General features: G+C 36.2%; 1 protein-coding gene across 1 annotated transcript; it reads left to right on the top strand.

Moving 5' to 3' along the window:
- The first annotated feature begins 1,090 nt into the window (after positions 1-1,090).
- LOC147509201 (vacuolar protein sorting-associated protein 54, chloroplastic-like) lies at positions 1,091-6,225 on the top strand. The gene is made up of 7 exons (XM_086597733.1): positions 1,091-1,120; positions 1,327-1,366; positions 1,926-2,050; positions 2,457-2,538; positions 3,705-3,799; positions 5,670-5,750; positions 5,883-6,225. The coding sequence occupies exons 1-6, from the start codon at positions 1,091-1,093 to the stop codon at positions 5,745-5,747; spliced, it is 450 nt and encodes a 149-aa protein (XP_086453859.1). The 3' UTR covers positions 5,748-5,750; positions 5,883-6,225.
- Positions 6,226-11,220: the final 4,995 nt, after the last annotated feature.

An 11,220-nucleotide genomic window follows, 5' to 3' on the forward strand; every position in this document is an offset into this window, starting at 1 on the left:
GTACATCTTGATACTTCAGTGTTCCATGGCTTTGAAGCGTGACAACATGTTTTGGGACCTTGTCTTTGGTTTTGTTTGGATTAATGTGGTTAAGATATTCAATCCCCATTAAATTTTTAACCAAACTTGTTGAACCAAATACAGTTATTTCGGGGAGTTCACTTTATGTATAGAATAGATTATAGTTCAAAATCTCAAAATTTTAATTCCTGAATTTTGAAATATTTTCAACAAAATTTGGACCACTGTGGAAGTCTGTGTTTCTCCACGGCTGTCAAAGTTCATTGTAGCGAATATTTGAAATGCCTAAGATAGTTAACACAATTCAACAACATATAGATGACTTCCAGTGTGGGTGACACACAAGTCTCAACTCTTTATACATATAAAAACAATTTCCAATCCTCTGGCTTCCTCCTACCAAGACCAGGCCGGGGGGAGGGGGAGAGGAGTATTCTTCTTTAGTTTTGATGAATTTGGTTTCAGGTGAAATTTTGTATATCAAGGTGATTGCTAAACTGATCCGATCTTTCTCATTGAAATCTCAAGCAAGTATCAGGAGATGTTGCGTATCCCCTATTGATTTCGAGATATGTCTTGCGCCGTGAGTTTATTGGGATAATTCTCTAAATTTTGTGCTACACTTATAGTTGCATTGTTTTATCAGTAACGTTAGTAGGTGAATTGTAACTGTTGAGAAGTATGAGTAGCAGTATGTGTTTTTGCCCCACATTGTGTAGGTGGGAGTCCTAGTATGTGTTCTCTGCCCAGAGACAACGCCCACAGTTACTTTAATCTTTGAGAGGTCTGCCACGCAACAGATGAACCATACATTGCTAGAACACCTTCCTCCAAAGGCCTATATCTGAACTAGTAACTGTTATCTTTAGAAACCAGCTTCCTCTTCCATCCCTCCAATATTTTGTCAATGAGCTCAGTCACTAGCTTCCATGCATCTACATTCTTAAACTTGGAACCTAAAGGAAGGCCCAAGTGGTAGTCCAGTAGACAGCCCATTCTAAAACCCATAGGAAATAAGCCAGTCTAAGGTATTCACATACTCCACTCCGATGATACCATAGATGGATTAATGTTCGATCTCCAGACGGTTTCAACCAAGGTAATATAGCATGCCAGTAAGCAAATGCTTAAGAGGAGCATCAAAAGGAAGATAGTATCATCAACAAATTGTAGGAGGCTCACTTAGGCTGACCTTTATTCACCTTAAGACCATGTGACGTGGGCATCGTAATTATGGTCTAGCTTAAGCCCAAGATAGGCATACCTATTGGTTTGTTTTATTTTTATTTATTTAGTTGTTTTTAGCCAGCCGGGCACGTTTTAACTGGTTTCCTTAGTTCGCAAGGTAAAATCCTAGTTATAAGTAAGGGATATTAATTAGGTTTAGGTAGATTGATGTTTTATAAGTTTTGAGTGATGAAATAAAAGAGAGACTTTTAGGGTTCTTGTTTTATTTTAGTTAAAGTGTAGGTTTAATACAATTGTTGCTTCCGCCAATTGTTTATCTGCATTACCATGTAGGAACCCATAATGAAATGCCTTATTACTTAATTAGCTGTTTTACCAAGATCCTCAATTCTAACCGTAAAAACAGTGGTGAGAAGGGTCTCCTTATCTTGATTTACACACAGTTTTGGAAGTTAAAGTCGACCATTGTCTTGCACAAAGTACTTGGCTGTGGAGATAGCACCAAAATCTTCTATTTCTCATAAAACCTCATTGTTTCCATTACATACAACTTATTGTCTATTATAACAACTTGCTGAGAATGTAAAAGTGGTATCTTGTAAGAGTTGTCTTCCTTCAATAAAACTATAAAAGCTGAAGATGTTGTCAGATTATTCAAACAATTGATGAAGTGTTGTTTCTCTACAGCGGTTTAATATTGCTGATGATGTTGTCAGATTACGTTGATCTGAACCACTTTCTCCCTGCACTTTCATCTGAACTCGTTCACCGGGTTGTGGAGATATTAAATTTTTTCAATACAAGGACCTGTCAGCTTGTCCTTGGTGCTGGTGCTATGCAGGTACAAAACTTTTTTATTTCTTAAAAGATGATTTTTCATCGTTTGGCAAAGGGAGCATTTTTAACTAGGTGATTCACATACAAATAGGGAAACCCAACAAGAGAAGACTAGTCATATTTATTACTATTCATATGCGTACATGGGTATTCATAATCTCTCTGGACTTGAATGAATGCTAGGATGGGTAAAACCGTAAAACCCTTCCCCATGAGAACTTAATGTTATTAAATCTATATTAATGGAATTTGGGGTTTCTTCATGCTTTGATGGTTATTAAAATGATCCTGCAAAAATGATCCTTCTGGTTGGGTTTATTAGGTCTTGTTAGTCCCATATCAACTTGCCGTTGATATATTTTTTATTTTGACTTTGGTTTTACTTGTTCTTTGTTATTATGGCATTGCAGGTGTCTGGTTTGAAGTCAATAGCTGCTAAGCACTTGGCCTTGGCAAGTCAAGTGATCAGTTTTGTCTATGCTGTTATTCCAGGTAGGTTATCAAGAAGATTTGTAGATTATTTATTTTTATCTTTAATTTGTTTGTTTTGTTTTTCTTTCTTCTTCTTCTTGATATTTGTGGCACCGCTCTTTCTTTATGGTTTAGAAATGATCATGTTAGGTAGGAGTGTTGTTTATATAGTAAACTATTGAGATGCATTGAAGTGACACCAGCAGCATGCACTTGTTCCTTCCATGGTTTGAACTTTGTATGAGAATACACTTGCTCTAAATAAGGAAAACCATTTCAATGAGTCTTTTTAACACCAGTAATACCAAGCACCAATCAAGAAGGGCCCTTCACCACAAATAGGGTTAACCAATATTACCCCCCCACTAGATGAGCCAATTAGGATTTCCCCCCCACTAGATGGGAAATTAGGGTCTCCCCCCTAAATACACACAAAAAAAAAGTCAAATGGGGTTGACCGAATTTTTTTTGTGTGTATTTGGGGACCCTAATTTCCCATCTAGTGGGGGGAAATCCTAATTGGCTCATCTAGTTACCACCAGTTCACCCCCACAAATAAACCAGCATTCTTCATAGAATCATCCTCTTTTTAGGCCATTTGAAAAGTTGAAAGTGAGAGACACAAATATTAAATACCTGTAAGTGAGAGGACAATCATTTGGAAACCAAAAGTGGTTGTTCACGAAGATGGATGTGAAATAAAGACGCAGGGAAACGAAGTAGTAAATGATGTCCATAGCAATTTATTAAACCCAACTTTTTCCTTTCTTAGTTTGTTGAGAAGGGAGTTGAAGGGAAACTGGGAAAACTGTACGTGCAGGGATAGAGGGAGTGATATTTCTTAATTTTGAAGAACTGGTGGTCATTTCTAATTGGCCAAAGTTGTACTTGGTGGGCTTTTTATTTTATTTTGGGCGGGGAACCCTATTATATATGTTGCCAAATCTGCAAAGCACTTATGTTAGCACCACCATCATCTCACCTAATATATTTAACTTCGTAAAAACATTTTTGTGCTTCATCCCTTATTAGTTTTAGTCGCCCCTCTTTGTCGCTTTCATTCTTATGCAAATATATGAAACCATGACTCTCTCTCTCTCTCTCTCATATTTGTTATGAAATTGACTAGTAATCATATTGGAAGTCCAAATTATGTTTCTGACGGTGCTTTTCTATGCTTAATGAAGATATCAAGCGTATTCTTTTAATCAGAATCCAGAGTACCAGAGTACCAGAGTCTCGTAAAGCACTTTTACTCTTGGAGATTGATCGAGTAGCTCAGGTATGATCCTTTGGTGATGTTTGGTATATCTGAATAAATATATATATTTGATTATTTCATATTGTATTAAGGAACATTGGAAAAAGTGTTTTTTGCTTTTAAAATTATACAATGTCTTATGGGTCAGTTTTTAATTTTCTGTTATAGCAGTCAATTGGATCTTAGTAAGATAAATTAATATGTTGCATTACAGCAGTCGATTATGTTATACTTAGAGACATTGTATAACTGCATCTTATACTTTTATTTAATAATACAATTACTAATTTGCATTTCAAATATAATTTGTATTATTCTCTACTACAATGTTATGGATTGTCATGCACTTGTCAAAATACGGGTCATGTAACTTTATTCTCACTATTACTTTGGTGTCAGTAAAAAAATTCGACAATTAAGTCAAACTAAATTACAAAAATTAAGAAATTCTAATAATTTACACATCAACTTAGAAGAAATAGATAGGATTGAGTTTATTTATACAACCACCTCATAAATTTACCTCGTTTCTCTCACATTTTATCTCTTTAAAAAGATCCAAAAACTTACATTCACCACAAAGTTTCAAGTATCATTCTCTCCTTCCTTCATTGTTAGCAACTTCCATTCTCCAAACAATGTCTCTAATTAGCTAATCTCTTTTCGCTTTTCTTATCTTCATAGTGCCTCCTGATTACTCCTACAGTGAGAACAATATTGTAACTGAAGAGGAGTGGGAGACTTTCTCATGGGAGGAATATTCTAAAAATGATGAATACGGTGAATATGGCTTGTGGGACAAAGCACACTAGGTGTGCGTAATCTTATCTTAAGCCTAACACGTGGACAATTTTTTTAAATAGGTGACATGGAGTGACATGGAGTAACATAGGCCCTTTGGGCCAGAGAAATAGCCCGCTCTAAAATCATATTAAATTTCCAATTTCTCTATAAGCTCGAACTTATGTGAAGGGTCAATTCTATTAATATATTAGAGGCTCATATATGTCAACACTCTCCCTTAGCGGGACACACTGGAAATACACAGGTAGAAGGACTAGACATCTTCACCTGGTAGGAGTTAAACCCGAGACCTCTCAGAAACCAGTGGCTCTGATAACATATTAAATTGTCAATTTCTCCATAAGCTCGAACTTATGTGAATGGTCAATTCTATTAATATATTAGAGGCTCATATATGTCAACAGTATGGATCTCAATGACAATCTGTGGTTTCAAAAACAAATGTAAACCTAAACTTAATTTCGACATCGTTCATCTTATTTTTGATGATCTCAATGCATTTGTGTGGTTTGTCTAATTCAATGCCTCAAATCAATGGGAGATGAGAGATAATATTGTGTAAAGAGAGAAGATTGTGTAAAAGGAGAGAAAAGATTGTTTTGTTTTGTAATGAAGGGTAAGAATGTCACAAATACGTTGAAAAGGTAAAAATAAATTATTGAGTGTGGCCTAATTGAGCAATGTGACATTAGTGTGCTCTGTTTAGGAAATTACCCTTAGTGATTTCCCTGTTTATTTAAAAAAAAGTGGGGCATATAGAAGTAAGTGTATCTCATAACTGGTAGAATTTATGGACTCCTTATATATTCTTTGGGGCTGAAACAAATATCAGTTTTGTATTTGTCATCTGCCAATAAATCTTTTTGGTCATTTTCTGATTATTATTAGAGTTAAAGTAATGTGTAAACAAACAATCTGAACATTGCCTTTTCAAGTAGCATCTTATATTCTGTCCTTCCGTTGGTTTGTAGGTTTTACTGTACATTTGGTTCCTGGATAAAAGCTTTTCTACTTCTAATCGTTTCTTTGTCATAAAAACTTCATTTCTTGCTGTAATAGTTTTCCAAAATATTTATGGTACTTGCAGGCAGGTGATGGAAATCTTCCATTCCCAAATTTCAGAAGCATTCTCAAAATTGGAGCTTCACACTCTGCAAGCAAATAATAGGTACTTTACTCTCTAATTTTGTGGATTGGATATTTTTTCCCTTTCATATGCAGAATCCCTGGATTTACGTTTAATGCTCCTTTTATATGCTTAAGATAGATGTAAACTGAATTCTATTGTCGCTATGACCAGACTGTATCGGGACACTCAGCATATTCTTGGGTGTATTCGGTCATTGCCTTCTGATAGTTTCAGTAGCAAACTCTGGCAAGCTTGATGAATTCTTATTACAAAGATTTGGAACTGAAGCTGGTTGATAAATATGAATGTAAAGGATCATCTATAATTCTGCTGTATCAAGACTAACCTAATTTGAAGGCGATATCATATGGGGCATCTAAGGAAACGGCTCTCACTCCTGCTCGTTTACATTGTATAATTAGTTGAGGTAACGATATTGCTATTAACTTTTCTGGTCTTATTGTAACCCTTGAGTACTACTATAAAAGCATGCAAGTTTGGCTATGGTTTCATTTCTGAGGCTTTCTCAATGGTTTAGGTAACTTCCATCTGAGACTTCATAGCATTATTACAGCTCGTACTGTCAAAATGTTGACAAGTGACAGCATGAATTAGACCATACTTCCTTTTTGAGCTTTTGTTGTAATCAGATGAACAAATTATGATTCGATTTCTTGCACCCACATATACGTGTATATATTTATGACAACTTATACTGTCAAAAGACAACTTGAATTAGACCATACTTCCTTTCTGAGCTTTTGCTGTAATCAGATGAACAAATTATGTTTCTTTTTCTCACACCCACTTGTACGTGTATATATTTGTCATTTTGTGCAAAGATACGATGAGTGATTGAATTTTCTTTTTATCATATTTTCTTTTAAAAGAATAAACCTCCGGTCGAGGCTGTTGCTTTCCACCCAAGCAACTAGGTGTTAAAGAAAGAAGCATGACATGTAGTCGTTCTCAGCCATGCAACTATAGCATTTTGATCAAGAAATATACTATAGCTTAGGTAGCTCAACATGCTCATGTGCGAGTCCATTCAATTTGCTTTGAAGTGTTTTTTCTCAGTTCTGTTTTCATTTACTTTTACTCATGGAACTGATTTGACATGAACGCTGAGCCATTATTTCTGCTGCATCTTTAAAAGACCATTATTTCTCTGATTTGTTTATAGGATCTTGATATATGCTGTAGATGCTGTGCAAATGTAATTTTGCTGCAAATTACAAACGTGTCAAATATGTTGTTTCATTGAAGACCCCTTCTGATTTAATCAGTTTAACAGCTGTCCTGTATAAACCATGATGTATATCAGTTCACCTTTTTCGTTCGTTGTTTATGCACTTTTGTGCAATGGACACAGAATGTATGCTAAAATAATATCTATTTATGGTTGTTTGTTCTCTGTGTATTAATGTATTTTTGTGCTCATAAACTGTTTATACTGTTAAACTGAAGTCTGTAAAATTTCAGGTGTTTTTGGGGATGGAGAGAGAACGTCAGCCCTGTTATGATTTCAGAATTTCATGATAGAAGTCTTCACATTGAGTTTCAGTGACTCAGTTGTCATGTTAACATACTGTATTTGTCATTCTTAAAGAACAAATTGTACTATAGTCACGATCTTCTGTTTTTCATGAAGAAAATCTCAGGCTTGGACCCCCCGAGAAAGAGTTATAGGTAATCTGGATGAAGTACTTCAGTATGACTCAACGTTTTTGTATTAGTGAGGGATTCAAAAATACAAGTTCTTTTGAGTGGAAATGAAAATGTATCTGTATCTCAACTGTGCTCAAAATTTTCTGTTCCTGCTGTACTCATGCAAAATTGGAGGGGGTGAAAGAGTGAATTCAGCACTACATAACAATTTATGAGTGTCCTAAATATTAGTTTAAGTTAGATCAAATTGTGGTTTGTCAAGTCCCAAGTTTTGACAAAAGGTTTACTGTAGCCCTATTGTTCCTGGTTGACTTTACTTGCAGTTGGTGGTGGTAAAATTCTGAAGGTTGTAACTTCCGCAAGCAATGGAATTGTTCAGGTACTTAATTTTGTATATGAAGATTTGCCTCATTGGAGTGATTGGTTTGGTTGTCCATTTTGGAGCTGCACAAGATGAGAGTGGTGTCTTAATTTTGAAAGATGGAGTATGAGAAAAGAGTATACTAGCAGGCAACAAGACAACGGCATATCTTCGATAAAGATGATTCCCAAGTTGCGATTTAGTTCCACATCTAAACTGACGTAACGATTGTGAAAGTTGCGATTTAGTTCCACACCTGACTGGATTCAAGCGGTTAGACTATAAGAGAGAGAGGTACAACTCCAGATGAGTAGAATTTAAGTTGGAAGATTTGAAGGTTTAATCAAATCGAGCACAAACAATAATCCAGCCCATAATTCTCGTGGACAGGGTCCAAAAGGATGCATTCTGTGATTAATTGTAAATGTCCAAAAGGATGCATTCTGTTTACCTTTTATTTCTTCATTTTATTTTTCTATCTTACATACATCATGTGATTATGTGTTCGAGATTTGGAAAGTAGAAACCAAAGTACCAAATCACTCCTTAATGAACACTTGAATAGAATAGAACGTACGTCCAACCAAAAACTACTTCAATGGCTCAAGGCAAATGCATTGAAGCAAATGGCCAAAGGAGTGGCAGCATTCTCATCTGGTAAATATATGGACGCCATTCAACACTTCTTTGTAGCAATATCCAACTCTCCAAAGGACCACCGCCATGTTATCTACTCAAATGTCGCTGCATGTTTTGCTTCTCTTCATAGACACGACTTAGCTTTATTGCATGCAAAGCAAGCAGTTCAATGTAAACCTGATTGGCCGAACGGGTACGTTCGTCTCGGTGCAGTTTATTTGGAGTTTGGTAATGTGGAAGAAGCAATTACTACTTATGAAAATGGTTTAGCATTGGATGCTAATAATGAAGCTTTGAAATCTGGTTGGTTAGATGCTCATTTACATGTACCACGGCAGCAAGTATGTGCCAAGTTAACTTGTGATCAGTCGGCAAGGAACTATCTGGGGAGGTTTGTTAAGATGATTTTAGATTTGATGTCGAACACTAATCATTTAGACTTGCATTTCAGCATTTGAAAGAAGAGAGAATGATGAATGCACTTGGAGTTTTGCTTAATTTTGATATGAGCGGTTTGAATTGCGTCAAGCCAAAGAGATTTATGCTAGATATGATGGATTTCAAAGAGCCGACGCAAAGGAAAGCTGTGGCACATAAGGACAAGGAACTGGCAGCAAATGTGGCTATTAAGGATGAGGAATTAACTGCAACGAGGCAAATGAATGCACATGCATATACGGAGAAGGAATTGGGAAAATTTGCACTAAGCAATAAACACACTTTGCCAAGTAATGCAAATAGTTCAAGAGTTTCAGGAAGTCGGCGTAAAAGAGCTAAGTTTGAGAAGGATCCCTTGTTAAAGACTATTGGAGAGCTTGCAGACTTAATGAAGAGCCAGTACAAGCCAGAGGGACAAGTCTTAGATGAAGCCATGGATCAGTTGAATGAGTTGAAGTCTTCGGGAGTGTTGGACATTGATCTTTATATTGCCTCGTTGGTAGCTTTTAAAAAAAAAAATCCTGGGCATGACAAGATGTTCTCAAGTATTGAAAGTACTGAACTCAAAGTTCTTTTTCTTAAAAGCATAGTGAGTTAGAAAATGGTATGTTCTGAACTGAGAATTAATGTATGTTCTAAATAATGTTATAGCGTGTAGGTATTAAGTTGTCAGTTTTAATGTTTTTAGCATTTTGGTATATATTACTAGTACTGTCTCATTTTGGTAATATATATTTCCTTTGTTCATTAAAATTAGTATTAGACGTAGTGGAAGACTAGATTGTTATGTTTTTAACTATTGGAGGGTATGAAAATTTGCATTTAAAAGCAGAGGAACTGGTGGGATGGAGGAAATCATGAAAAGAAGGAAATGGAGGAAAAAGATTCATAAGAGTGGATATCCCTTCATAACTATAATAGACAAGATATTTTCCTCACATGACAAGAATCAGATTACCAATGTAGGATTCTTTGCTCATCGCATTTCTGCTTTAGACAGAACTCCTGAAGGTGTCTTTCAATGAATACACTGCTATTACATTTTGCATATCTTATTTTAGTTTGGTTCGATGATTCTCACATTCTCCATTTCCATTTTGTTGGGATAAATTAATGAACTCCCTATTATGTCGGTAGGGACGTAGGGTTGATTTCTTCTCTTGTTGCGTTTAAGATTTGGTTTTTCATTTTGGGGGAAATGAAAATATGTACTGTATCTCAACCATGCCCAGTTATTTATTTTTCATACAAAATAACAGGGGTGAAATACTGACTTCAGCAACTAGATTATGATTTACTCCTAAAAGTTAGTTAAAGTTAGATTGTCCTATGCTTTCAAAATTGTTCTAGGTTGATTTTTCTTGCACTGGATGGTGATAAAATTCTGAACATGGTAACTTATGCAAGGTAATGGATACTGTTTAGATGCTTACTTTTGTAAATATGAAAATTTGCTCGTTGGAGTGGTTGGGTTTAGTTGGCCATTTTAGAGCAGAATTAAAATTTGCCTCATTGGAGTTATGAACCACCCAAAGACTGCGTCAAGTTCTATTGCCCAATACTATTGTTTCGGGTGACAAGTTCGGAAGCCACCTCAGTTAGGGGCTAGGTTTATGTAACACAAAGACAATGAAGAAGAGGCAATCGTGGCTAAGGCAAGATGGTGGGCTGGTGAGCAAACATAGTGACAGTGTGACACCAACCAAAACTCAGGCAAGAGTATAGTAGGTTGACACAATGGGTCTGTGGAGAAGGACACCAGGATTTTCAAATGACCAGACCACTATGTGCCTGGAATGTGAGGGGCACAAACGATTCTGACAAACCAAAAGGGAGTATTCAAAAAGAAAGATCGAGGACAAAAGTGGGAATGCCTTTGACGCTTACTAGTTACTACCGATGGAACTATATGACTGTAATAAGTAAAAGTTTGTATGAACTCCCAAAGCTCTGCCTGTTACAAGTAGGAAGTTGCCATCATGGTCTCTATAGGAAGCACCGATCCCTGCAAGGCCAGGATTTCCTCTTGCTGCTCCACCCGTGTTGATTTTGACGTGTGAAACTGATGGTGAAACTAGTAACACCAACAAAAAATCATGCAAGAGTAAAGTAGGTTGACGCAACGGGTCTGTGGAGAAGGACACCAGGATATTCATGTGACCAAACCATGTAATATTATGTGTGTCTGGAATGCATGACTCTGACAAACCAAAAAGGTAAAAAGTAAGAATTCTTTTGACTTTAATAATATATGTTAAATACGAAATATTAGATTATTATGATATATATCACTGAGTGTAAGTACCCTCCGTTCTACACTACAATACACGTGTCCACACACCAGGTTGTACTTCACCAGCTCGTACCAAGCCATCAGAACGTACCGACGACCCAAACTCAGGT

This window comes from Coptis chinensis, chromosome 3, assembly GCF_015680905.1.
Source record: "Coptis chinensis isolate HL-2020 chromosome 3, ASM1568090v1, whole genome shotgun sequence".
In the NCBI taxonomy this organism is placed as follows: Eukaryota; Viridiplantae; Streptophyta; class Magnoliopsida; order Ranunculales; family Ranunculaceae; genus Coptis; species Coptis chinensis.

Excerpts from the sequence above, each read along its gene's own strand:
- LOC147509201 (XM_086597733.1), top strand. The coding sequence starts at position 1,091 with ATGTTCGATCTCCAGACGGTTTCAACCAAG. Across the intron at positions 1,121-1,326 it reads TCCAGACGGTTTCAACCAAG|CCAGCCGGGCACGTTTTAAC; the intron begins GTAATATAGCAT and ends AGTTGTTTTTAG. Across the intron at positions 2,539-3,704 it reads TGTCTATGCTGTTATTCCAG|ATATCAAGCGTATTCTTTTA; the intron begins GTAGGTTATCAA and ends TGCTTAATGAAG.